Here is a 26307-nt window from a genome sequence, read left to right as displayed (position 1 = left end):
CCATCCCTCCCCAACATCCCCCCATCCATCCCCCCACCGTCCCTCCTGGACCAGCGCCGTCCCCTCCTCGCCCGGGTCTCCGGCACCGCCCTCGGTCTGTTCTCCCCGCGGCCGCCAGAGGGCGCCGTGGGCACCGAGTCGCCGTCCCTGCTCTGCCCGCCGCCCGGCGCGGCTCCCACGTCCCCCGGGGGGGAAGCCCGCGTCCCCCCGCCCGGCGGGGCCCTGCGCGGCCGCTCTGTCCCCTCCGTCCCCTCCCCGCCCCCGCCTCCTGCCCCCTCCCTTGGCGCTGGCTGTTCCTTCTGCCGGGATGCTCTTCCCACTTGGGTCCCCATTCGAGTTTCCTTCCTAGCAGCCCCCCACGCACCCCACCTCCCCTGCTGTTTCTTCCTCAGCGCTAACCTCTGGCCAACCTATTGTCCTCGTGTTGACTGTCGGTCCCCACCCCCCGTGTCAGTTTCCCACGGGCGGGGGTTTTGACTGTTTTGTTCGTTGCACAGGGCCCAGCACACAGTAGGTGCTTATTATGAGCGTCTGTTAAATGACTGAATGAACGTTTGTTTACGTGCGGTGGCGCCCCATCGGGCCCCTCCGTGCCCACCGCCACCTCGGAGCCCGGCAATCAGCAGGCGCGCAGCAAATGTTTGCTGAATGACTAATGAACCTGGGCGGGCTCGGAAGAGGTGCCCGGGCTTCCGCAGGGACAGCGGTCAAGCGGGCAGCTGACTACGGCCGCAGTGCTGCGCCTCCCTTGGTCCCTCCCAGATCTCCATTCTCCGTGGGTCGCCTCCTCCCCGGGTTCCCACCTCCCCTTCACCCTATCTCCCCGCTCCCCCTCGGGGGTCCCCCAGCCCCTGCAGAGGGAGCCGCGCCCCGCTCCTCTCCGCCGCCAAGGACCCCTCCCGCACCTCTCTAGGGACCCCCAGCCCCGTCGGACCCCGGCCCCTCCCCCTTCCTCCTCTGCTCACGCGGGTCCCCCTCTCCATCCCCCTTTCTCGGGATCTCCTCGCGCTGCCCCTCCGAGTCCTCAGTCCCGCGAGACCCCCTCCTCCCGCCGCTGCGAGGTCCCCCAGACCCCCCCTCACTCGCCCCCTTCCCGGAGGAGTCCCCGCCCGGCCCCGCAGTGTGACCCGTCCCCGCCCCTCCCTCCGCGCAGGCGCAGGGAGCCCCGGCCGCCCCCACCACCACCCGGCGGCCGAGGGGCGGGGCGCAGCTGGTCCGAGGCGGCCGCGGCTCCATGGGGCTCCTGGGGCTGCTGAGCCTGCTGCACTCGGCCTTCTTCGGGGATCAGGTAGGGCGCGGGGGTCCCGGCCGCGGGGCCGGGGTCCGGCCTGGGCGCGGCTGGGGCGGGCGAGCCGCCGCCCGCGATGGGGTGCGGACCGCGGGAACGGGGACCCGGCGGGGGGCGCACGGGCGCGCGCACCGAGGCTCCACGGGTCTGGGGTCTCGCGCAGTCGCCGTGGAGACCATTGCCGGGGAAACCGCCTCGGGATGTGCGCAGGGCGGGAGCCCCTCCCCCGCGCCGCAGCGACCCCCTCCCCCCGGTCTGCGCAAGCGCGGCCTCGCCGGGCCCAGCCCTCGGCCTCGGAGGGGGACCCCCGGACCCCTCCCCACGGTGCGGACGCGGAGACCGGCTGGGGCGGTGGGGTCTGCGGCGGGGGCGCGCCGTGCGGAGGCTCCGGCCGGCACAGGCGGGTGGGAGGGCCAGGCCACGCCCTTCACCTCTCCGGGCCTCAGTTTCCCCTTCTGGGCGCCGAGCGTAGGGCCCACTCCGAGGTTCACTGACCCTGATGTTCGTAATAACACCCCACCGGACCCGAGCGCTTTGCCGGCCTCTGTAATCGATCTGAATCTTGGGGCTATAACATCCCCTGTTTAAGAGGAAACTGAGGCTGGGGTGCAGCGGGGCTCCCAAGGTCACGCCTCGAGCAGGGCCGGAGCCTGAGCGCGGGGCCGAGGCGCCCGCAGAGGACGCGGCTCGGAGGCCGCAGGGAGCTGTCCGCGGTGCTGACGGGGCCGCGCGCCCGCCCCTCCCCGCCCGGGAAACTGAGGCCCAGAACGGGGTCAGGCGACCCACCCCGGGTGGGGATGCGAGGGCGCGTCCTGCACCGGCCCCCCCACCTCCAGTGGCAGTCCTTCCTCACCGGTCAGGGCCCTCCCTGCCCGGTCATCCAGCCCGCACCCCATCTCTATGGTCGCATGACGATCTGGTGCCTTCCTGTTCCCCTCTGCCCCCAACCCAGCTCCGAGTCGGGGGCCGCCCTGGCTCCACTTCCAGTCCCTGGCACAGCGGAAGCTCGGTGGGGAAGGGCGGGGCACCGAGGGGGCAGAGACGCCCGAGGTCAGGCTCAGAAGGCCCAAAGATACTCAGAGAGTGACCCTACTGTGTGCCCGACCACGTGCTGGGAGGGCGGGGGAGGAGAGGGGAGGGTCTCAGGGTGGGGATGGGGAGAAGCGAGCCCCGTGACTCCACTTTCCCCCTGGAGAACCCAGCAGCAGTAGGGGACGCAGAAGATACCAGGCAGGGAAGCTAGGAAGGGCCCCCCTACTGGGCCTGGGCACTGTGCAATGGAGGGGGGCTGTCTCAGCCCCTTGAGATTGGGCTTGGGGTCCCCGGGGGCTGTGGGGTTTCCCGAAACTCTATGGTTCTAGAATTGCCTGTGATGTCTGTGTTTGGCTGTGGCTCAAAGATTTACAGGGTCAAGGATTTGGGAGGTGTCAGGGATGTGATGTTCCAGAGGCTTGAAGACAAGGCCATCTTGCCTTGGGGTCTCAGCCCCCCCGTGCCCTCAGCCTTCCAGGCCCAGCCACACCCAGATGGGTGAGCGAGGAAGGCCCAGGGCCTGGTGAGCCTCATGTGTGAACTCAGGCAACATGCTCCCTGGCCCGAGCCTCAGTTTCCCCATGTGTACAAGGACAGGACCGGCCATTAGACCCCCAAGTCCCTGCCAGCTCTAAGGTTTGGCTGAGAGGGGCCTGGGGAGCGGTGACATCTGAGACTGGGCGGGGGAGGTGACACTTAGTTCCACGGTGTGCGGGGGCACAGATTCTCCAGCCCACCCCCCAGTGAACAAAACGGGAACCTGAGGCCAGAGAGAGCCATGTCCAAGGTCACACGGGGATGTCAAGGTGGAGCTGAAGCCGGGGCCCTGCGCCCCCACTCTGGCCTTACCCAGCCTGCCCTGCTCTCCCGTGGTCAGCTCAGCCCCGTGACTCCTCCGAGGGGACTGCCCTGCTCTAAACCCCTCCTAACCCCGCCAGTCCAGCCCCCTCGCCTGCTGAACTCCTTGGCCCCACCAGAAGCCCCTATCCCTGAGTGGGCGCTGCCCTCTCAGGGCTCCCTCAGCCTTGATCCCGTGGCTGACTCTTATTCATCCCGAAGAGGCCCAGCACCAGTGTCCCCTTCTCAGTGCAGCCTTCCCAGCTCCAGAGGAGCCCCACTGCCCACTGCACCCCCTCCCCAAGCCCCACAGGCTGGGGACGCCTGGGGACACCTGGGGACGGCTCTGGAGTCTCCCGGACAGTCAGGCCTGAGTCCTCTCGGGGCCCCAGCATTGCCGGCCCAGGACACGGGGCCTCCTGCAGCAGACCTGGTATGAAACAGCATGGTCCCCCTGCCCTGGGCTGCCCCTCCTGTCCTCCCTCAAACCAGCCCTCACAAAGGCTGCAGCCACCTCCCCATTTTACAGAGGGGGAAACTGAGGGTGTCACGGTGAGCAATTTGCCCTGGCCCCCCCAGCCAAGATAAGACAGAGGCAGGCCCCCAACCCGCCTCCCCTGGCCCTGGCGCCTCCTTCTCCATCCCTCACGCACGTGTGCACATGTCGGCAGCAGGAAGGTCTGAGCCACAGCTGCAGGTTCCGGCTCTGGGTGTTAAACCCTCAAGTGGCCTCTGGGGACCCATTGAGGATCTGAGACAGCTGGGGACTTGTACTCTTGGGACCCCAGGCCCCTCCCTCCTTTGGCTTCCCCCTGTGAGGGTGAATTAGGGGTGCGACGAGGGACAGAGACACAGGGTGACAGAGATTGAAAGAGCCTGAGGGACAGAGGGACGTGGGGAAGGACACAGAGTCAAGGCAGATGCCAACGGAGGAGCTGAAGCTCCGCCAGGGAGACAGGGAGAAATGGGGAGAAATGCTGGGTCCCTGGAGCTGGCCACTGTGCCTGCCCATCCCCCACGCTCCCCCCCCCACACCAGCCAGGACCCTGGGGGGTCTAGCCTGGATCCCGAGCCCTGTCTCGCCCTGACCCATCCGCACAAGGCCGGCCAGATCCGCGGGGAGGGGTTCCCCGGGAGCTTCCCTTCCCCCCTCCCCTAAGATTCTGATGTAACACCCAGAACTGGATATTTTACTCTCCAATTCTGCGGATCCAGCCGCGGGAGGTTCTAAGAGGCCATCTCACCCCGGAATGGCGTGGGGCACACGGGGTCCTGGTCCTCAGGGTGCCCCCTTCCCTTGGGGGGGCACCCCCGCACACGCAGCCCCTGGGCCCGCGCGGAGGCCCGACGCCCAGCGGCCGCCGCTGGTCCCCGCCCCGGGCCGCCATTGGCTGTTGCCATGGCACCAGCCCGTCTTCCCGCGCCGCCATTGGCTGCCGCGCCTGCATCCTGCATCCCGCATCCTCCCCCGCTCGCGGTGGTCTCGCCCAGCTCCCGGAGCCGGGGCGCCGTCTGGCCAGGCCTGGATCGGGCTTTGTCCGCCCCGGAGCCTCCTGCCTGCGCCGCGGAGACCCCGGAGTCCAGGAGCCCGTGCCCCGCGGCCGCCCCGGCCCAGGAGGGCCGGGATCTGGGGCGGGGCCCGCGGAGCTGCGCCGAGGGAGGGGGACCTAGGCCCGTGGCGCCGCCGCCAGCCCAGCCCGAGTGAGATAAAGTAAGCGCGCTCCCCTGGGTGGAGGGCAGGGGGCGCGGCCGCCGCCTGTACCGGGGGTCTCCATCCCAACACGCTCTGTAGCCTCCGTTTTTCCTGGGTGGAGCCCCCGGGGAAACTGAGTCCCAAGGAGGTGGGCGTCTGCGGCGCTGCAGCTGTCCCACGCACACACCCACTTACAGGCTTCATCACCCGGGTCTCCCAGGGTCTGCGGGCAGGCCTGCTGTGTGCCTTGGGGAATGGCGCTGCACCTCTCTGGGTGTCAGTTGGATTAGAAGACAGGGAAAGGCCCCCTTGGGCCACGAATGTGCCTCCCTCCCCTGAAATACATCCGCTCACTGCTCCATCAGACGAACCCCAGCTATTGGCGCTTTCCTGTCGGTGATGGAGAGCTCTCAGGGAGGCCCCTGATGCAGCCTGGGGTGAGGGGCAGGCAGGAGGGCTTCCTGGAGGAAGCTGCGCTGTGAGGGATGGCAGGAGTCAGGAAAGGCAGGAGAACTGCATGTCAAAGGGCGGGAGGAAGAGTTGCCAGTGGCGGTGATGCGGGGCGTATGTGGAGGAGCCGCATCTTATGCTGAGGGCACTGGGGAGCCACAGGCGGTATTGGAGCAGCAGAGAGATGGATTCCGGCCAGTGACTTTCAAAGTGGGCGGGGTGTGGGGAGCTGGGGGAGGGAGGGTGTAGCTGGACAGAGCTTGAGGGGCTGGTGAGTGTGTGCAGTTTGGGACCCAGGCTGGAATGAGGGGACACCTGGTGGGTGACCCTCCTGCCAAGCTCAGTCTGATGGGGGCGCAGGAGTGACCGCTGGATGTGGGGGGAGTGAAGGTGTCCGCGGCTCGGCCTGGGCCATTCCAGAAGAGCCCCATGAGGGCAGCCCCGGGAAGGGCTCGGGGGGTCTGGGTTTGGGCAGTGGGAGGGATATGCTGGGGATTTTCCTCCACCTCGAGCTCGCCCCTGGCTGGGCACGGCATGGTGGCCTTAGCCAGGACTCAGGGCTCCAGCCGGACCCCAGGGATCTTGCTGCAATCCCGGGCCTGATCCCCAGCAAGCACCCCCAACTGAGCCTCGGGCGGGATCAGTATGGGGCAGGAGGTGAAGGCTGTGGTCCCCAGGTGGCCAGCCTCCCCCGCCTGACACGCTGTCTCCCATTCTGACCATCCCGTCTGCCCTGTGACTTGCAGATTGCTCCGAGACACGGGCCCACCCCCTCTGCAGGCCTCAGCTTGCACATCTGAGGCATGGGGAGAAGTCTGTCTGCCAGGCCTGTTTCGTGGGCTGATGCGAGGAATGAGTGGGGGACCCCTGCCAGCCTGAGCCCCCTCCCCAGACACTGGACTTCTGAGCACTTCTGGGGCAGTTTTTGGGTTCCATTTATGCCTTGTCTGTCCCCTGGGACTCAGTTTGTCTCTCTGGGAACAGCCCAGTGGTGGTCCCTGCGACTCAGGACTGTGAAAAGAAGGTCAGATGATAGGGCCAGGCTGGCAGTGGGTCCTCCCCTCTGAGCCTCACCCCATTCTCCACCTGGAGCTGAGCCCCCCACCCCTACTCCAGGCCCAACTGTGCCCTGGGGGACCCCAGGGTGGGCAGGGGGCTTCTGTGGGTAGGAGGAGAATGAATGAGCAAATGAATGAATGAGTGTGGCCAGGTAGGGGAGGAAGGGGAGAGGAGCAGGTGCCCCCCACACCCCGTGGGCAGGGGAGGGCTGGCTGATTTGGGGAGGGGGCTCAGGCTGGCAGGGGGAGGTGGCTCCCAGGGAGGAGGTAGCGGAGGGGACGGGCTGCTATTGGTGCGCCTCAGACAAAGGCGGAGGGAGGGGGCGAGTGCTGATGGGAAGGGAACAAAGAGGGAAGGGGGGCTGTGGGGCTGGACGGCTCTGGCTGGAGGGCCAAGCTGAGGGAGGAGGCGCCGGCCAGCTGGACAGAGGGAGGAGGCTGGCCCGATCGAGAAAGGACAGCCAGACACACAAAGGAACAGGCGGCAGTGGCAGAGCCCAGGGGAGGGACATGGGGCGCCGGGGGCCAGCAGAGGGCTGACGGCAGGGGTGCCGGGCCACGCAGGTAGCTACCCTGGATCCAGCCGCTGATGGAGAGGGTGTGGGGCTGCAGGGCATCCAGCCTCCCGACCCCCAGGGTGACCGTGGTGAGCTTGGGTCCATCTGTCCAGCAGCAGGGGCGCCACCATCATCCCGACCATCGCTTTCTTAGAATCTTCACGGCATTCTCATTGTCCATCAGCTGGGCCAGCTGGCGGTCTGTCCACTTTGCCTCTGGGCAGCTGCGCTTCTGCAGGGGAGGGTCTTGGCTGTCCATCTGTCTGTCTGTCTGTCTGTCTCTGGCTGTGAGTGTGTCTGTGAGCCTGGTGGCACTGGGCTGGCCAATCCGTGTGCTGGTTTAGACTGTCAGGGTCTTGGCTGTTTATCTGTCTGATTGTCTGGCCGGCAGTCCGCACGTGTTTCTGGGAGCCCGGCAGTGAGGGCAGACGTCTGTCTGTCGGTCAGTTGGGCGTTTGAACACCCATTGGACGGCTCTGCCCCTTTGTCTCTCGTTGTCCCTGCCTATGTCTGTCACTCCATCTGCTGCACCGTCTGTCTGCCGGATTCCCTGGCCTGGCACCGAGGTCCATGCCAGCCCCTCCCCTGAAATCCCCGCAGGGTTGGGAGGGAGGGCTGGGGCTTAGGTCAAGGGCTGTCGCCCCCCGACACCCTGGGGTGAACGCTCTGACCCTGTGGCCCCAGACGCTGCAGGAGCTGAAGATGACGAGCTCCGTGGCACCCTACGAGCAGCTGGTGCGGCAGGTGGAGGCCTTGAAGGCCGAGAACAGTCACCTGAGGCAGGAGCTGCGGGACAACTCCAGCCACCTGTCCAAGCTGGAGACGGAGACGTCCGGCATGAAGGTGGGGGCGGGGGCTGGGCGGAGGAACGGGCTGAGGTCGCAGGGACAAACACCGGGGCGCTAGACCCAGAGATGGGCAGGCAGGGGCCTGGGGCATCCGGTGGGCGGCGTGGACCCCGGCAGCCCAGGGCAGCGGCCGATGCCCACCAGCTCTCTTTCCTGCCCTCCCCCGCAGGAGGTCCTGAAGCACTTACAGGGCAAGCTGGAGCAGGAGGCCCGAGTGCTCGTGTCCTCGGGCCAGACGGAGGTGTTGGAGCAGCTGAAAGGTGAGGTGCCGGCCTGGGGGCCCCCTCTGCACACTGGGGCAACCCCCGGTCCCCCCACGAGGGAGCTGGGAGGAGGAGGGCCGGGGAGGGGTGCTGACCTCGCCCTCTCCCTCTGCGCCCACCCAGCCCTGCAGATGGACATCACCAGCCTGTACAACCTCAAGTTCCAGCCCCCCGCCCTGGGCCCCGAGCCCGCTGCTCGGACCCCTGAGGGAAGCCCAGTACATGGCTCCGGGCCCTCCAAGGACAGCTTTGGGGAGCTGAGCCGGGCCACCATCCGGCTGTTGGAGGAACTGGACCGGGAACGGTGAGACTGCGGGAACTTGACCACCCCACGGGCAGCTGTCACATAGCTCTGCTCCTCCAGACTCCGCCCACAGCAGTCTCTGCCCTCTGATTGGCCCACCGGCATATGCTCCTCCCACTGAGCCAGCCCCACCCACCTCGTGAGCCGCCCCTGCCCCGTTTCCTGGCCCAGGACTTCACTTGGAGGACAAAGAGGAGGATGCATTCCCAGCAGAGGGGAAGGCTCCTGGGAGACGTCCTCAGGGGTCCCCGACACTCAGGCGTCACTGGGGACAGGGGTGTGTCCAGTGCCAGGGCTCAGATCAGGCCTGGAGCCAGAGGGGCTCAAGGCAGCCTTTGTGGAGAGAGAGCTGCGGCCCAAGAAACCTGGGCCCCGGGCCAGGAGAGGGAGGCAGGGTCCGGGCGCCCAGCTCAGCTCGGCTGGGTTGTGTGGGATCAGATGGAGCAGTTCCAGAGCGGCCTGGAGTTACGTTCGTGCTCTGCTTTGTGACCTCAAGCAAGTCCCCTAACCCCTCCCTCCCAGCCTCAACCTTCTGCTCTGTAAAATGAGAATGGCAGTGTCTCCCCACAGAGATGTCCAGAAGGAGACTCTGTTGCACCTGGAGCAATCTGAGCCTGAAGCTTGCTTTGTGTAGGCTAGAGGGAGATTAGCAAGTGTCGGAGAGGTGTTAGAACATTTCCCCCCCCAGAATCTTTCTCTGAGGACCAGCATTTACAAAGGAATTACCTTCTCTCCTTTTAATGAATTTTCTGCACCCCACCCAATTTACCCTAGCCCCACCCCCACGCCATCCCAGTGCCGGGAGCGCCGTGGGTGAGACTTTGCCACACTGCCTATTAAACTCGGCACACCGTAAGCGCCCAACAAGTGATTACAAAATAAAAATAAACAGCACATATTGACGACTCCCCTCTGGGAGCCCGCCCCCACCGACCTGCCCCCACCCCCCCAGGTGCTTCCTGTTGAATGAGATTGAGAAGGAGGAGAAGGAGAAGCTATGGTACTACTCGCAGCTGCAGGGCCTGTCCAAGCGCCTGGACGAGCTGCCGCACGTGGAGACGGTGAGCGGGCGGGGGTGCCGGGGGTCGGCCGTGCCCGGCCCCGCCCAGGGCGAGGGGAGCGGCGGGGAGGCCCCGGGCGGGCACGCCTCACCGCGGCCCGCGCGCCCCTCCCAGCAGTTCTCGATGCAAATGGACCTGATCCGGCAGCAGCTGGAGTTCGAGGCCCAGCACATCCGCTCGCTGATGGAGGAGCGCTTCGGCACCTCGGACGAGATGGTGCAGCGGGCGCAGGTGCGGCGGGGGCGGGGCCGGCGGGGGCGGGGCCACATGCCGGTGGGCGAATCAGAGTGCAGGGACTGCTGTGGGCGGGGCCTGTGGGGGCGGGGCCATGTGCCAGTGGGCGAATCAGGGGGCAGAGACTGCTGTGGGCGGGGTCTGGATTAATGGGCGGAGTTATATGCCTGTTGGCGAATCAGAGCACAGAGACTGCTGTGGGCTGGGTCTGGATTAATAACCAGAGTTATATTCCTGTGGGCCAATCAGAGGGCAGAGACTGCTGTGGGCGGAGTTTAGATTAATAAACATACGCCTGTGGGGGAATCACAGGGCAGAGACTGATGTGGGTGGGGTCTGGATTAATGGGCGGAGTTATATGCCTGTGGGCGAATCAGAGGACAGTGCTGTGGGTGGGGTCTGGATTAATAAGCAGAGATATGTCTGTGGGTGAATCAGAAAGCAGAGACTGCTGTGGGCGGAGTTTGGATTAATAAACAGTTATACACCTGTGAGGGAATCAGAAGGCGGACTGCTGTGGGCGGGGTCTGGATTAATGGGCGGAGTTATATGCCTGCAGGCGAATCAGAGGGTGGAGACTGCTGTGGGCGGGGTCTGGCTCAGAAGGCGGAGCCAGAAGCTAGAGCTGTTTGGGGGTGGAGCCAGAGGAGGCTAAGGGCGGAGAGCCAGGGGGGACAGTGGGCGGAACCGAGTTTGAACAAGCCCTAGGTATTGACTCAGTGGGCGGGGCAAAGCCAGGGAGTGGGTGGGTCTAGAAAGATGGGGTGGGGCCAAGTCAAGGAGTGGACGGGCCTAGAAGGGTGGGGCAGGGCCAAGTAAAGGCGTGGGCAGGTCTAGTGTGGGGCTCAATGGGGAGCAGCAAGGACCTACAAGGAGGACCTTGTAGGACCTCCCTACAAGGTCAGGGAGTAGGTGAATCTAGAAGGATAGGGCAGGGCCTCCACAGTGGGTGGGACCATTAGAGGATGCGTGGAATCAGAGTCAGGGGTGGGGTTTGGACAGTGGGTGTGGTCATACTGGGAAGTGGGCGGGGTCAGAGAATCAGGGCGAGGTCTTAGTGGGTGGGGCCATATCAAGGAGTGGGCGGGGTCAGAGCGGGAGGGGCGGGGTCAGCCCCTGCATGCGTGATGTTCCCTGGCAGATCCGGGCTTCGCGCCTGGAGCAGATCGACAAGGAGCTGCTGTCCGCGCAGGATCGGGTGCAGCAGACGGAGCCCCAGGTACCGGGAGGGGCGGAGCCATGGCCCTAGAGAGTGTGACAGCCCCAAGCAGCAGGGAGCCCCAGGGCCCTGCCCAGGGTTCAGGGATCTGCCTGCAGTCGCCACCACATGGGCATGGGAGAGCGGCCGCCATCAGCAGCCTGGGCACGTTGTGGGGTACTCTCGGACCGAACCCCTAGGTCTGGCATTCTCCCCACAGGCCCTGCTTGCAGTGAAGTCGATGCCAGTGGACGAGGACCACGAGACTGAAGTTCCCACGCACCCCGAGGACGGTGCCCCTCAGCCGGGCAACAGCAAGGTGAGAGGGAGTCCAGGTGGGGTCGCTGAGTGGCGGGGGTGGGGGCGGCCCGCTGGGTTGGGATCCCTGCGGGATGTGGCGCCCCCTCCCTCCCCAGGCCTCCATCCAGCGTCCCCAGGTATGGGAGGGCACCTGGGGGGGGTGCTTCTGATGAGCCTGGTGGGGATGAGGGGTCCAGGCTTCTGATGAGCCTGGTGGGGCCTGTCAAGGTGGGCAGGTATACCTGTGTGTGTCTGGGAGGCAGTCTAGACTGAGATGTAGGGGCCACCCCTTGGAGTGCTCGGTGAGGCCATTGGGGCGGGCATTTGGCTCTGATGGGCTGGGGGCATCTCGGCAGTGACCGACGCCCCCACCCACTCCCCAGGTGTGTGTGTGGTGGCCCCTGAGGGGACGCATGGCGAGGGCAGTGGGGGTGAGAAGACGATTCTCCTGGGCTGGGGTCGCAGTACTCCCACCGTGTTTAGGGGGATCACCAGGGCTGTGGGGGCCGTCCCTGGCTGGGGAGGGTCGGCGGGCTGGCTGGGGCCCGGTGAGCCGGGTGGGGTTCCGCACCCTGACTCCATGCCCTGCCCCTTGCAGGTGGAGGTGGTCTTCTGGCTGCTGTCCATGCTGGCGACGCGCGACCAGGAGGACACGGCGCGCACGCTGCTCGCCATGTCCAGCTCTCCGGAGAGCTGCGTGGCCATGCGCCGCTCGGGCTGCCTGCCGCTGCTGCTACAGATCCTGCACGGCACTGAGGCCGGCGCTGGGGGTCGCAGCGGGAACCCCGGGGCGCCGGGAGCCAAGGACGCGCGCATGCGCGCCAACGCGGCACTACACAACATCGTCTTCTCGCAGCCCGACCAGGGCCTGGCGCGCAAGGAGATGCGCGTCCTGCACGTCCTGGAGCAGATCCGCGCCTACTGCGAGACCTGCTGGGACTGGCTGCAGGCCCGGGATGGCGGGAGCGAGGGCGGCGGCGCCGGCGGCAGTGAGTGCGCGGCCTCGCCGGCCACCTCCGCGCAATGGGCGCGTGGCCTGGGCTTCCCGGGTGACATCGTCAGCAGTAACGGCGGCCACCGGCCTTTGCTGTGCACCTTCTCTGTGCCACCTTGTCCTGACAGATGGGCAAAGGGATAGCCATGGGTGACCGTCGCTGGGTGCATGGATAGATTGTGGGTAACCGCGAAACTGGGGTGCAAACTTTCAGATTCCTAGTTTTTGCAGATGATTGAAAAGTTAATGGATTGGGCCGGCCCCGTGGCTTAGCGGTTAAGTGCGTGCGCTCCGCTGCTGGTGGCCCGGGTTCGGATCCCGGGCGTGCACCGACGCACGGCTTCTCCGGCCATGCTGAGGCCGCGTCCCACATACAGCAACTGGAAGGATGCGCAGCTATGACATACAACTATCTACTCGGGCTTTGGGGCAAAAATACATAAATAAAAATTATAAAACAAAAAAAAGAAAAGTTAATGGATGACAAAAGCACCCCTAAGAGGTCCCGAGCCCCAGGCACGGCCTTGTCTCCCTTTGCAGGCGGAGTAAGGCACGCATCCCCTGCCTCATTTCAGAGAGGTTGGCACAGGAGGCTGGCTGCTCTGGGAGGCCCCTGTGCCCAGCATGCACGGTTTGCAGAGCTCTGGGGTCCCTGCAGGCCTGCGGGGTGGAGAAGGCAGGGAGGGGCAGGGATCCACCAGGGGACATTTCCTGGAGTGGGAGGGCCCTGACCCCATCCCCTCGCCCACAGCCCCCGTCCCCATCGAGCCGCAGATCTGCCAGGCCACCTGTGCCGTGATGAAGCTGTCCTTCGACGAGGAGTACCGCCGGGCCATGAACGAGCTGGGTGAGTGTCCCCCTCGCGGCCTCCACGAGCTGCACGCCACCCCCCGACTTGGCCCGAGGCCTCTGGCCTCCTTCAGCACTGAGCAGGCTGTTGGCCCTAATGGTCCTGGGGCTCTGAGGACAGGGGGGTGGCCGGGAAGCCAAGAGCAAAGGTGAAGGATCCAGCTTAATACACGGAATCGGACCTACTGACTGGTTTGGGGGCAGGGGCGACCTGGCGAAGTACCAGGCTTGGGAGCCTTACGACACCTCTTTTTCCATATAAAGTAATCGAAACATGGACAAAGGAAATACCAGATCCCAAAAATCACATTGATGTGCCCAATCTTACTCGAATTATTACAAAATGAGATGGTACTCCTCACTCAGCAGATGGTCAGACACTCCAGGGTTCTATGAGGTCCCCCAGGGTCTGGCTGCCGAGGGAGAGCACCTTTCTGGAGGGGGCTTTGGCAACATGGGCACTTACGAGAGCACACACCTTTTGAGTCATCCCTCCCCCAGTTGGGAATTTATCCTCTGCCCCAGTTTACCCACAAAGATGCAGAAAAATGGGGGAGGCAGCAGCCGACCCAAATAAAACCGCAAATTCCAGAAGCAACCTAAGTGTCCAACAGGAGGGAATTGGTTAAAGGCAGTGGCATCTTATGCAACTGCTTAAGTTCTCAATGAATCCTAGGGCAAAAGTGGCGTATGTGGTATGGTCCCTTTTCTCTAAAATACACCCGCACACGCGTGCCTCAGAATAAGGGGGGCTCCTGGGCCGTGCTTCCCGCTGGACGAGGCGGGGCGGGAAAGCAGAATTTCAGTTGTCATCACATCCCTGTCTGACCTTAAACATTTGGACTATGAATCTGTGTCACTTTTGTGTTATAAAATAGTGGTTCTCAAAGTGCAGCTTAGGCACCCCTAGGGGTTCCCCAGACCCTTCTAAGAGGTCCCCAGGGTTACAGTTATGTTGATAATAACGTGAAGGCAGGATCTGCCTTTTTCACTCTCCTGCTCTCTCGTGTGCGTGTGTGTTCAGTGGGGCTTTCCGGATGCTCTAACTCTGAGGACCGCTGAGCTGTGCATTCTGGGGTTTAAAGGGTTTCTCTGCTTTCAACTCTAGTGTGGTAAATATGGAGGGCTCCAACCCACGTGAACGAAAACTCTTTGGGGTCCTCAAATAACACTCAGGGCGTACAGGGGTCCCGAGACCCAAAAGCTTGCGTGCCACTGGTGTCCGTCAGGACCCCCCAGATGGGCTATCCCTAGTTCCAGACCGGGCCCCGCGCACGGCTCAGATCACAGCCCCCTTCCCTATTGTTATGTTTTTCCTTCCTGTGGGTTCCCAGGAGTGGAGTTTCCAGATTAAGAAGCATAAAGGCCTTGGAATTTTCTCCCCAAAAAACTTCTAATTACGTATTAAGATTTTTTAATCGTGGTAAAATATATATAACATAAAATTTACCACCTTAACCATTTTTAAGCGTGCATCTCAGTGGCATTAAGTACATTCACGTTGTTGTGCAACCATCCCCACCATCCATCTCCAGAACTTTCTCATCTTCCCAAATGGAAACTCCCATCCCCTCCCCAGCCCCTGACAACCAGGAACCCACTTTCTCTCTGTGGATGGGCCTGTTCTGGACATTTCACATCAGTGGAATCACACACCGTGTGTCCTTCTGTGTCTGGTGTTCTCATTGAGCATCGTGTGTTCAGGGTCCGTCCACGGTGTGGCTGTGTCAGGGCCTCACTCCTCTTCATGGCTGTGTCATATTCCAGTGTGTGGGTGGACACGTTGTGTGTATGTGCAAAGGCCCGGCAGCGAGATGAAGTGTGAATGGAGGCCGAGGGCTGAAAGGAGGCGGGTGTGCTGGTCGTAGGGTACCCAGGGCCTGCGCCCGCAGGCTGCCCTGGAGGAGGTGTCCTCGGAGTTGGGCTTCGAAGGTGGACTTGCGGAGGAGGGAATGGAGGGGAGGGCATTTGAGCAGCGGGAGGCCCACAGGCAGAGGCTAGGAGGAGGGCAGGTGGGGTCGTGTGGGGCGTCCACCTGCCCGCAGCCTCACCGAGCCCCCTTGTCCCCACAGGCGGGCTGCAGGCAGTGGCGGAGTTACTGCAGGTCGATTACGAGATGCACAAGATGACCCGGGACCCACTCAACCTCGCCCTGCGCCGATACGCCGGCATGACCCTCACCAACCTCACCTTTGGGGACGTCGCCAACAAGGTGCCCGGGGCCAGTGGGTGGGGTCGGTGCTGCCCCCAGTCTGAGCCTCCCTCCCCCTCATCCTGGCTCAAAATGGCCTGAGAGCTGGGAACTGCTATCCTCAGTCTGCAGGCGGGTAGACTGAGGCCCAGGGAGGCTGGGGAGGGGAGGGCTGTGGCCAGACCGCATCCTCGTGGCCGCTCTGCTGCTGCCTCTGCGGAGAGTGGGGACCCCGGGCTGGGGGAGGCTGGGTGTCTGCTGTCTGAGCCTCAGTTTCCTCATCGGAGCAATGGGGTAACTGCTCTCCCTCCCCCGTGGGGTGAAGATGGGGGCGGGGTTCCAGCTCTTGCACACAGTAGGTGCTCAGTTACTGCAGGAGGGAGCTGGGAGGTGGGGTGGCCTCCCTTGTGCCCCCAGCCCTGCCCACCAAGGTGTCACTTTCCTGTGTCACCCACAGGCCACCCTGTGTGCCCGCCGGGGCTGCATGGAGGCCATCGTGGCCCAGCTGGCCTCTGAGAGCGAGGAGCTCCACCAGGTACCCTGGTGGGGTGGGGCGGGGCGGGGCGTCACGTCCCACTGCCTGGGGCCCTGCCGGCGGAGCCCCCTCCCCAGCGGATGTGATGGGCCTCCCGTGAGGGCCGTCCCCGCCAGTCTCCGTGGTGGAGGGCGGGGGTGCGAGACCACCGTGGGAGCCTGGGCCCCGGGTCCACCTCGCCCGCCTGCACCCGCCCCAGGTAGTGTCCAGCATCCTGCGAAACCTGTCCTGGCGCGCTGACATCAGCAGCAAGAAGGTGCTCAGAGAGGTCGGCAGCATGACCGCTCTGATGCGGTGCGTCCTGCGGGCCACCAAGGTGGGCACCGGAAGGGATGGCGGGGCTGGGGGAGCAGGAGTGAGCCCCGGGCCCAGGGAAGCGGGAGCCGCCACGGCTGTTCAATGCCAGCCACGCGGCAGGGAGATACCGGCGACAGGTGCTGAGTTCTCCGTCTTGGGGGGAAATCGAGCCAAACCCCCCACAGCTTAGCAGGTGGTCCAGCCTCAGGCAGGCCTGGGGCTACCTCCCCTGCACCTCCAAGACCCCGTGATGGCTGATTTTATCACTTTTTACTTTTTTTTTGTTTTGTGAGGAAGATCAGCCCTGAGCTAACATCCATGCTAATCCTCCTCTTTTTGCTGAGGAAGACTGGCTCTGAGCTAACGTCTATTGTCAGTCCTCCTCCTTTTTTCCCCAAAGCCCCCAGTAGATAGTTGTATGTCATAGCTGCACATCCTTCTAGTTGCTGTATGTGGGACGCGGCCTCAGCATGGTGGGAGAAGCAGTGCGTCGGTGCGCGCCCGGGATCCGAACCCGGGTCGCCAGTAGCGGAGCGCACGGACTTAACCGCTAAGCCACGGGGCGGCCCCTCACTTTTTACTTTTACCGGAAAACCCATCTGGTCCCTTTTCTTCCAGCCTTTATCGGCGGCTTGATGGGCAGGGCTGGGGGGTGGGGCCGGCGCCTGGCCCCTCCCCCTGGCTGACCCCCTCCCCCTGGCTGACCCCCTCCCCCGCCGTCCCCAGGAGTCCACGCTGAAGAGCGTGCTCAGCGCGCTGTGGAACCTGTCGGCGCACAGCACAGAGAACAAGGCGGCCATCTGCCAGGTGGAGGGCGCGCTGGGCTTCCTGGTGAGCACGCTGACCTACAAGTGCCAGAGCAACTCGCTGGCCATCATCGAGAGCGGCGGCGGCATCCTGCGCAACGTGTCCAGCCTCATCGCCACCCGCGAGGACTACAGGTCGGCCTCCCCGGTCGCGGTGCACGCGGTGCACGGGGGGCGCGGGGGTGGGGGACCCCCAGGCGCGGTCTGGGGCAGGGCTGGCCAGTCCCGCTCTGTTGTGAATGGGGATACGCCTCGGTGTGTCCTGCAAACGGATGTCCCCGATTAGTCACCTGGGACTAAGTTTTTAGTATAAGCATATCCCAAATATTGCATGGCGTGCATTTATACCAAACTTTAGATTATTAAAATAAAAATATGTAGGGGCTGGCACAGTGGCACAGTGGTTAAGTTCACGCACTCCACTTTCACAGCCCGGGGTTCGCAGGTTCGGATCCCGGGTGTACACCGATGCACTGCTTATCAAGCCATGCTGTGGCGGGGTCCCATATAAAGTAGAGGAAGATGGGCACAGATGTTAGCTCAGGGCCAGTCTTCCTCAGCAGAAAAGAAAATAAATTAAAAAACAATAAAATAAAAATATGTATTATTTGGGGCCGGCCCAGTGGCGCAGGCGGTTAAGTGCACGTGCTCCGCTGCGGCAGCCTGGGGTTCGCCAGTTCGGATCCCAGGCACGCACCGACCCACCACTTGGCAGGCCATGCTGTGGTGGCATCCCATATAAAGTGGAGGAAGATGGGCACAGATGTTAGCCCAGGGCCAGTCTTCCTCAGCAAAAAAAAGAGGAGGATTGGCAGATGTTAGCACAGGGCTGATCTCCTCACACACACACACACACAAAGTATTATTTTCTAAATAATAATAATAATAAATACTTGTTCTTTATTAAAATATTTACTAAGTAATATTAATAAATAATGTTTATTAAAATAATATTATTTACTAGGTAATATTAATAGTAAGTAATGCTTCTGATGTATGAAGATACATAACATTTATTTTTATAAGAAGTATGTTCCCTAAATTACATGGGATATACTTGTGATAAAGATTTTATTTATTGAAATAAATAAAACATGTATTGATTAAATAATGTTAACAAATAGTACTTAGCATTTTCAAAAACAAATAAAACTGACCTTTAGGATAAGTATATCCCAAATACCACGTGAGACAGACTGGTGCTAAATCGAGATATACTCAAAGTAAACTTTATTTTAAAAAATAAGTATGATTAATTTATTAGTAGTATTATTTCATAAATTTTTTTTGTTTCAATAAATAAAGACTTTAGCACAAGTATATCCCATTGGGTATTTGGGATATACTTATACTACACACTCCTTTTTCCTGAAATTTGAAATTACCCGGGTGCCTAATGTTTCTTATTTGCTAAATCTGGCTGCCCTGTACCTGGTGGGATGGGGACGGTGGTGCTGGGAGGGACAGGGACACGGGCGAGGGGCGGGATGGGGAGGCCGGCACGGGGCAGGACGGGGAGGCTGCCCCGTTCCTGGAGGGATGGGGAGGCTGGCGCGGGGGGCCCACCCTGACGCCCGGTGCTGCAGGCAGGTGCTGCGGGACCACAACTGCCTGCAGACGCTGCTGCAGCACCTCACCTCGCACAGCCTGACCATTGTGAGCAATGCGTGCGGCACGCTCTGGAACCTGTCGGCCCGCAGCGCGCGCGACCAGGAGCTGCTGTGGGACCTGGGCGCCGTGGGCATGCTGCGTAACCTGGTGCACTCCCGGCACAAGATGATCGCCATGGGCAGCGCCGCCGCCCTGCGCAACCTGCTGGCCCACCGGCCCGCCAAGTACCAGGCGGCGGCCACCGCCGTGTCCCCGGGCGCCTGCGCGCCCAGCCTGGCCGTGCGCAAGCAACGGGCGCTGGAGGCCGAGCTGGACGCGCGGCACCTGGCCCAGGCGCTCGACCACCTGGAGAAGCGCGGCCTGCCCGAGGCTGAGGCCGCCAAGAAGCCGCTGCCGCCCCTGCGCCACCTGGACGGGCTGGCCCAGGACTACGCTTCTGACTCGGGCTGCTTCGATGACGACGATGCGCCCTCGCTGGCCGCCGTGGCCGCCACTGCCGAGCCAGCCAGCCCCGCCGTGCTGTCCCTCTTCCTGGGCAGCCCCTTCCTGCAGGGCCAGGCGCTGGCCCGCGCCCCGCCCGCCCGCCGCGGTGCCCCCGAGGCCGAGAAGGAGGCGGGTGGCGAGGCGGCCGTGGCGGCCAGGGCCAAGGCCAAGCTGGCGCTGGCAGTGGCGCGCATCGACCGGCTGGTGGAGGACATCTCGGCCCTGCACACCTCGTCCGACGACAGCTTCAGCCTCAGCTCCGGGGACCCCGGGCAAGAGGCGCCGAGGGAGGGCCGAGCCCAGTCCTGCTCGCCGTGCCGGGGGCCCGAGGCCGGGCGGCGGGAGGCGGGCAGGCGGGCTCACCCGCTGCTGCGGCTCAAGGCGGCCCACGCCAGCCTCTCCAATGACAGCCTCAACAGCGGCAGCACTGGCGACGGGCACTGTCCCCGCGAGCGCGCCCGGCCCTGCCAGCTGGCCGCGCTGGCTGAGCACCGCGAGGGGCCCCTGGGCGGCCATGCGCGGCCCAGCCGGCTTGACCTAAACCTGCTGGGGGGCCAGGCTGAGCCGGCAGCCCGGGACGCCGCGGCCACCGATGCCCGCGTGCGCACCATCAAGCTGTCGCCCACCTACCAGCACGTGCCACTGCTGGAGGGCACGGCCAGGGCAGGCTCGGGGCCCCCGGCGCCCGGGGCTCGGAAGCAGGCCTGGCTGCCCGAGGAGGCCCTGAGCAAGGTGCCGCAGAAGCTGGTAGCGGAGGCTGCGCCGCCCTGCCTGTCCCGCTGCAGCTCCCTGTCATCGCTGTCCTCCGCCGGCCGCCCGGGCCCCAGTGAGGCCGGGGACCTGGACGACAGTGACTCTTCCCTGGAGGGGCTGGAGGAGGCGGGCCCCAGCGAGGCGGGGCTGGACGTGGCCTGGCGGGGGCCGGGGGCCGCCTCCCTGCCCATGGCCATTCCAGCCCCCCGGCGCGGCCGGGGCCTGGGGGTGGAGGACGCCACGCCGTCCAGCTCCTCGGAGAACTGCGTGCAGGAGACGCCGCTGGTGCTGAGCCGCTGCAGCTCGGTGAGCTCGCTGGGCAGCTTCGAGAGCCCGTCCATCGCCAGCTCCATCCCCAGCGACCCGTGCAGCGGGCTGGGCAGCGGCACGGTCAGCCCCAGCGAGCTGCCCGACAGCCCCGGGCAGACCATGCCGCCGAGCCGCAGCAAGACGCCGCCGCCGGCCGCCGCGCCGCCGGGCGAGCGCGAGACCACGCCGTTCAGCCTGCAGTGGGAGAGCTACGTGAAGCGCTTCCTGGACATCGCCGACTGCCGCGAGCGCTGCCGCCTGCCCTCTGAGCTGGATGCGGGCAGCGTGCGCTTCACTGTGGAGAAGCCCGACGAGAACTTCTCCTGCGCCTCCAGCCTCAGCGCGCTCGCCCTGCACGAGCACTATGTGCAGAAGGACGTGGAACTGCGGCTGCTGCCCCCCGCCTGCCCCGAGCGAGGCGGCGGCGGGGGTCCCGGCCTGCACTTCGCCGGGCACCGTCGGCGGGATGACGCCAGCGGCCGCCGTGAGGGGCCGACGGCCACCGAGCAGGAGCTGGAGCTGCTTCGGGAGTGCCTGGGCGCGGCCGTGCCCGCCCGGCTCCGAAAGGTGGCCTCGGCGCGGGTGCCCGGCCGCCGCGCGCTGCCCGTGCCCGTCTACATGCTGGTGCCCGCCCCGGCCCGCGAGGACGACTCGTGCACTGAGTCGGCTGAGGGCACGCCAGCCCACTTCTCCAGCATGGCCTCGCTCAGCGATGAGACGCTGCAGGGACCCCCCAAGGACCCGCCCGGCGGGCGCTCGGACGGGCAGAAGCCCGCAGGCCGAGTGGCTCCTGCCAGGCAGGCGGCCGGGCACCGGCAGAGGGCGGGGGGTCCAGGCCGGAGCTCAGACCAGGCCCTGGGGTCGGGCAGGAGCCGGGTGGGACTTGAGCTGCCCCTCCGCAGGCCCCCGAGTGCCCACGCAGACAGGGACGGCTCCCACCTGGGCCGGGCGCGTGCGGATGGGGCGCTGCAGTCGCTCTGCCTCACGACGCCCACTGAGGAGGCCGTGTACTGCTTCTACGGCAACGACTCGGACGAGGAGCCGGCCACGAAGGTGCCACCCCCCCGGCGGGCGTCCGCTATACCCCGGGCAGTGAAGAGGGAGCATCTGGCCGGCAGGAAGGAGACGCAGGCCGCACCCAAGCCAGTGCCCAAGCCAGTGCCCAAGGCTGTGCCCAAGATCGTGCCGCCCGCCCGGGCCCAGCCCAGCCTCATCGCCGATGAGACGCCGCCATGCTACTCCCTGAGCTCCTCTGCGAGCTCCCTCAGCGAGCCCGAGCCCTTGGAGCCGGTGGCCGGCCCGCCCCGAGCCCAAGAGCCAGCCGTCACCAAGGACCCCGGGCCGGGCAGCGGGCTCACCGGCTCCCCCAGCCCGAGGGCCGAGGCGGAGCTGCTCCGGCGCTGCATCGGCTCGGCCATGCCCCGGCGCCGGCCCCAGGCACCGGCCCTGCGGCGTCGCAAGCCCCGAGCTGCCCGGCCAGACGAGCGGCCAACAGAGGGGCCCCGGGAGCGCGGCGAGGAGGCGGCGGGCTCGGACCACGCCTCGGACCTGGACAGCGTCGAGTGGCGCGCCATCCAGGAGGGCGCCAACTCCATCGTCACGTGGCTGCACCAGGCGGCGGTGGCCACCGGCGAGGCCTCGTCTGAGTCTGACTCCATCTTGTCCTTCGTGTCCGGGCTCTCGGTGGGCTCCACCCTGCAGGCCTCCCCGCACAGGAAGGGGCCCCAGCCGCGGGCCGAGGGCCAGGCGGGCAGTGCCGCACGGCCGGAGAAACGGGATGCAGCCCTGGCCCAGCGCAGCAGCGGGCCCCGCTTGCCCTGCGGCCCCGAGAAGCCGCGTGGCGCTCCGAAGACCACGTCCGGGGTGCCGGCCGTGCTCCGGGGGCGGACGGTGATCTACGTGCCCAGCCCAGCCCCCCGGCCCCAGCCCAAAGGCGCCCCTGGCCCCCGCGCCGTGCCCAGGAAGATGGGACCGCCCAGCCCCGCGCAGCCAGCAGCCCCCGCCACAGCCCCCGGGCTTGGGCAGCCGCGGTCGCGGAGCCTGCACCGGCCCGGCAAGATCTCGGAACTGACGGCGCTGAGCCCCCCGCAGCGGAGCGCCACGCCACCCGCCCGCCTCGCCAAGACCCCCTCGTCCAGCTCCTCGCAGACCTCCCCTGCTTCCCAGCCCCTGCCCAGGAGGTCGCCCCCGGCCGCCCAGCCTGCGGGGCCCCTGCCCGGCCCCGGGACATCGCCGGTGCCCAAGACGCCCGCGCGGGCACTGCTGGCCAAGCAGCACAAGACGCAGAAGTCGCCCGTGCGGATCCCCTTCATGCAGAGGCCTGCCCGGCGGGGGCCGCCACCCCTGGCCAGGGCAGCCCCAGAGCCCAGGGCCCGGGCGGGGAACCAGGGGGCCCCGGGCGCCCGCGGGGGCCGCCTGGGCCTGGTGCGCGTGGCCTCGGCCCGCTCCAGCGGCAGCGAGTCCGACCGCTCGGGCTTCCGGCGGCAGCTGACCTTCATCAAGGAGTCGCCGGGCCTGCCGCGCCGCCGCCGCGCCGAACCGTCCCCAGCCGGGGCTGCCGCCACTGCCACCACCTCCACCTCCCAGGGCGGCTCGCCCCGCCGCGGCCGGCCCGCGCTGCCCGCCGTCTTCCTCTGCTCCTCGCGCTGCGACGAGCTGCGGGCGGCCCCCCGGCAGGCCCCGGCCCCCCGGCGACCCCCCGCGGCCCGGCCCGGCCCCGGTGAGCGGCTGCCCCGGCGCACCAGCTCCGAGAGCCCGTCCCGCCTGCCTGTCCGCGCGCCGGCCGCCCAGCCCGAGACGGTCAAGCGCTACGCCTCCCTGCCCCACATCAGCGTGGCCCGCAGGCCCGACGGCGCGGCCCCCGCGCCCGTGGCCGACACGGCCCGCCGCAGCAGCGACGGTGAGGCTCGTCCACTGCCCAGGGTGGCCGCGCCAGGCACCACGTGGCGGCGCATCCGGGATGAGGATGTCCCGCACATCCTGCGCAGCACGCTGCCCGCCTCCGCCCTGCCGCTGAGGGGCGCCTCGCCCGAGGAGGGCCCGGGTGGCCCTCCGCAGCGCAAGACCAGTGATGCCGTGGTCCAGACCGAGGACTTCATGGCCCCCAAGACCAACTCCAGCACGTCCCCGAGCCTGGAGAGCCGGGAGACCCCCCAGGCCCCCGCTGGTGGCCCTGCCTCCTTGCTCGGCAGCGACGTGGACGGGCCCGCCCTCGCCAAGGCGCCCACCTCTGCCACCTTCTCCCACGAGGGCCTGGGTGTGGCTGCGGGGGTCTTCCCCGCCAGTCGGCACGGCTCCCCCAGCCGCTCGGCCCGCGTGCCCCCCTTCAACTACGTGCCCAGCCCCATGGTGGTGGCCACCCCTGACTCGGCTGTGGAGAAGGCCCCCGCTGTTGCCTCCCCCAGCATCCTGGAATAGCGGCCCGGGCGGGCCTTCTGGAACATCCTGTCCGGCCCTGCAGCCGTGCGGCTGTCCCGAGGGTGGTCCCAGGGTCCGCCCACCCACCGAGCCCCGGCCCTCGGAGCCCCCCCCCCCCCACTAGCTCGCATGGGCCTCACATCTCACCCGTAGATGCTTGCTTCTTGCCCTGGGGGCTCCAGAGGGACAGGGGGCCATGGGCTGGACCTCGAGTCCCAGCCAGGTAAGCCCATGAGGGTGCCTGCCCCCAGCCCGGCCCACACGCGGAGACCACCCTGCACTCCAGGCCTCAGCCCGGCCTTCCCCTCCGGGGAGCCGGAGGGAGGTGGCAGTGGCCGCCCAAGGTGGGGGACAGGGCTGGGGAGGGTGGTGCCTTCGAGTGCCTGCCAGCGCCCGGAGGAAGGCGGTAATTACCGCGGCGGCTGTGTAATTTGTTAATGATGGCTTTGCCGGTCTGCCTGCCTTCTCAGCCCCAGCTGGGGGAGGGTGTGGCTGAGCCGGGCAGAAAGTCGGCTCCCACCCCGGATGGTGACGTTCAGAGAGCCTGGAGCACCCCGCGGCAGGGGGACAGAGAGCGGGGCCGTCAGAGCAGCCTGGTGCCTCCCACCCCTTGGAAGGAACAAGGAGAGGCGGGCGTGTGGACGACGGGAGGGGGCTCTGGTGCAGACACCAACAGGAGCCCACCCCGTGTCCTCGCTCCTGACTCGGGGAGGGACCCCGCAGTGGGTACCACAGGAAGGAGGCCGAGGAGAGTCAGGGCCGTGACCCTCTGGGAGCTCCTGGGGGCGGGGACGCGAGCCTGTGCTGGCCTCTCTCTCTGCCCACGCAGAGGGACGACCCCATGGATGGGATCGTTCCCGCCCTAATTTCTTCTTTGTGATGCATGAAGCTCGGATCTGCAGGCTCCCTGCCAGGCACGGCCGGCTCCTCCCCTTTGGGACAGCACAGCTGGGGATTGGCGTGGAGTCGGGGTCTGGAGCCCCAGGGCCACAGCCCAGCCAGCTGGACACGTCGAGGCCGGGGTGCCGGCCAGCAGGTGCTGGAGTGTTGGTGCCAGAGGCGGCGGCGGCGAGACGACGGGGGACAGTGAGCCCGGGAGGCCGGGAGCGGCCACTCCGAGGACCTCCCTCCTCCCCTCTCCCCTGCCAGCGGGAGGCGGCCGGGGTCTCTGCTCGGGGGCCCCGGGGTGCGTGTTCGGTCTCGGCTCCGAGGGCGCCTTCCTGTGGGAAGAGCCAACGACCTCTTTCCTGCGGGACCGGGAAGGAGCTGCTCTCGCAGGCGGGTCTGCGGTCACAGCCGCCTGCAGAGATGCTGTTTGAGGAGACGAACGACGCCCGGCTTTACTCCTCTCTCTGGGAGGAGGGGAGGCGGGGTTGAGGCCACTGGAAGGTGCTGAAGGACCGTCCCCGCCCACGTCCCCCACTGTCCCTCCCCGTCCCCCACCCCCGGCTGGAAGGAGCTGACCCAGGAGCAGAAGCGTTCCCTCTGGCAGGACCGTCCGCCCTTGGCGGACCCTGTGAGCCGTGCTGATCCCAGACCCCACGGACACCGTGCTGCTGCCAACACACTCACGCTGCGGCCTCCTCCCCAAAACGCCCCGTCCCGCAGCACGGGCGCCAGGGCTGAGCAGGGCATCTCGGACGGACGGCCACAGCTGACCCCCAGGACACACAGGCCCTCAGTCGCGTCTCAGAATCTCCCCATCTCTGTTGCCATCCGTGGGCTGAAGGGCTGGGACTGGGTGGTCTTCCGAGCGCCTTTTTGGATTTGGGGGCTGTTGGACGTTGCCCACTGTCTTCCTAACCACGGACCAGCCGCCCCCAAAATGGCCTGGTTAGGGGGAAAGTGGCGGCAGATCCACCGCCAGCTCGCCCGGCGCGGCCACGCACTGTGAGAGACCCTGGGCAGTGTGCCCGCCGCTGTGCCTCAGTTTCCCCATGTGGGCCGTGGGGAGAACTCCCAGAGCTACCTCTCGGGCGGGCAGGGGGGCCACGTGACTGGCGGGACAGGACCCTCGGCCCCGGGTGTTCCTCCACAGTCAGGACCAGCGCCAGGGGGCTTGTGCTGGCCCGTCCACGGCCACTCTGCCTTCTCCATTCCCTGCAGTGGGGACACAGCCGCCCCTCGTAACCCAGCCTAGGCGGGATGGGGCCTGGACCGCTGGGAGGAGGCGGTGGTCAGCGGTCACTGGACAGTCAGCCCGAGGCGGGAGCTGGAGGACTGAAGCCTTGGTCCCCTGGATGCTGCTTGGCCACCTGGCTCCCCCGCCGAGGGGACACAGGAGCCGGAGCTACATGGGGACCTGTCTGCTTCTGGGGGACTCCCGGAGCCAGCCCGAGGGGGACGCCTGGCACCCCCAGCCATGACCTCGGCCCCGGGACGGATGGACACCCCCACCAGCTGGGTGCTGAATTCAGGGCGCGGCATTACCCCACCCTGCCCGTCTGTCACCCAGCCGGTGCCCGCGGCCTGAGCCTGGTTGTGTTGGTCCGTCCCCTCTGCTGCCCGCATCCCCGTCTGTCTCTGCAGTGTTACAGGAGTGTAAATATCCACAGCCCCGTCCGTCCGCCCGCCCGCCCCTCTGAACGTAAAGCCATTGTCAGGGGAAGGCGGCCGGGCACCGGGGGCTCGCGTGCGCCTTTAATAAACAGAGCTGTCCGAGCACGCTCCCCGCTGTCTGCAGATGCGTGAGGGTGGGACACGGCCCTCAGGAGAGCTTTTCGGGGAGCCTGGGTCCACGTGCAACGTGCTGACCGCAGAGCCTCGCGCCCGCCAGGAGCAAAGAAACAGTGACCAGGCGTCGAGTCGCCGCCTGAGGGCAGGTCCTGGACGCAGAGCCGAGATTGGGGGGATCTGTGAGCTCAGGACGGGCACCGGGGGCCAGGGCCATGCAGGGGAAGGTCAGGGGCAGTGAGTCTCGGGCGGGTGACCGACCAGCT

General features: G+C 66.0%; 1 protein-coding gene across 2 annotated transcripts; it reads left to right on the top strand.

The window, feature by feature from the left end:
- Positions 1-1069: 1069 nt before the first annotated feature.
- On the top strand, positions 1070-26270 carry APC2 (APC regulator of Wnt signaling pathway 2). Of its 2 annotated transcripts, none has more exons than XM_087425855.1 (15): positions 1070-1288; positions 7600-7758; positions 7933-8023; positions 8150-8330; positions 9283-9391; positions 9506-9622; positions 10767-10844; positions 11044-11142; positions 11722-12112; positions 12869-12964; positions 15039-15178; positions 15615-15692; positions 15892-16008; positions 16716-16930; positions 18382-26270. In XM_087425855.1, exons 1-15 carry the CDS (start codon positions 1235-1237, stop codon positions 23366-23368), a joined length of 6912 nt encoding a protein of 2303 aa, XP_087281981.1. In that variant the 5' UTR covers positions 1070-1234; the 3' UTR covers positions 23369-26270. The 2 variants fall into 2 exon arrangements, with proteins under 2 accessions (XP_087281981.1, XP_087281982.1); XM_087425856.1 differs by having other exon boundaries at positions 1071-1288; positions 9509-9622.
- Positions 26271-26307: the final 37 nt, after the last annotated feature.

Source organism: Ceratotherium simum, chromosome 39, assembly GCF_057802395.1.
Source record: "Ceratotherium simum simum isolate JZ-2026a chromosome 39, ASM5780239v1, whole genome shotgun sequence".
NCBI lineage: Eukaryota > Metazoa > Chordata > Mammalia > Perissodactyla > Rhinocerotidae > Ceratotherium > Ceratotherium simum.
This window is presented reverse-complemented; position numbering and strand designations above follow the sequence as displayed.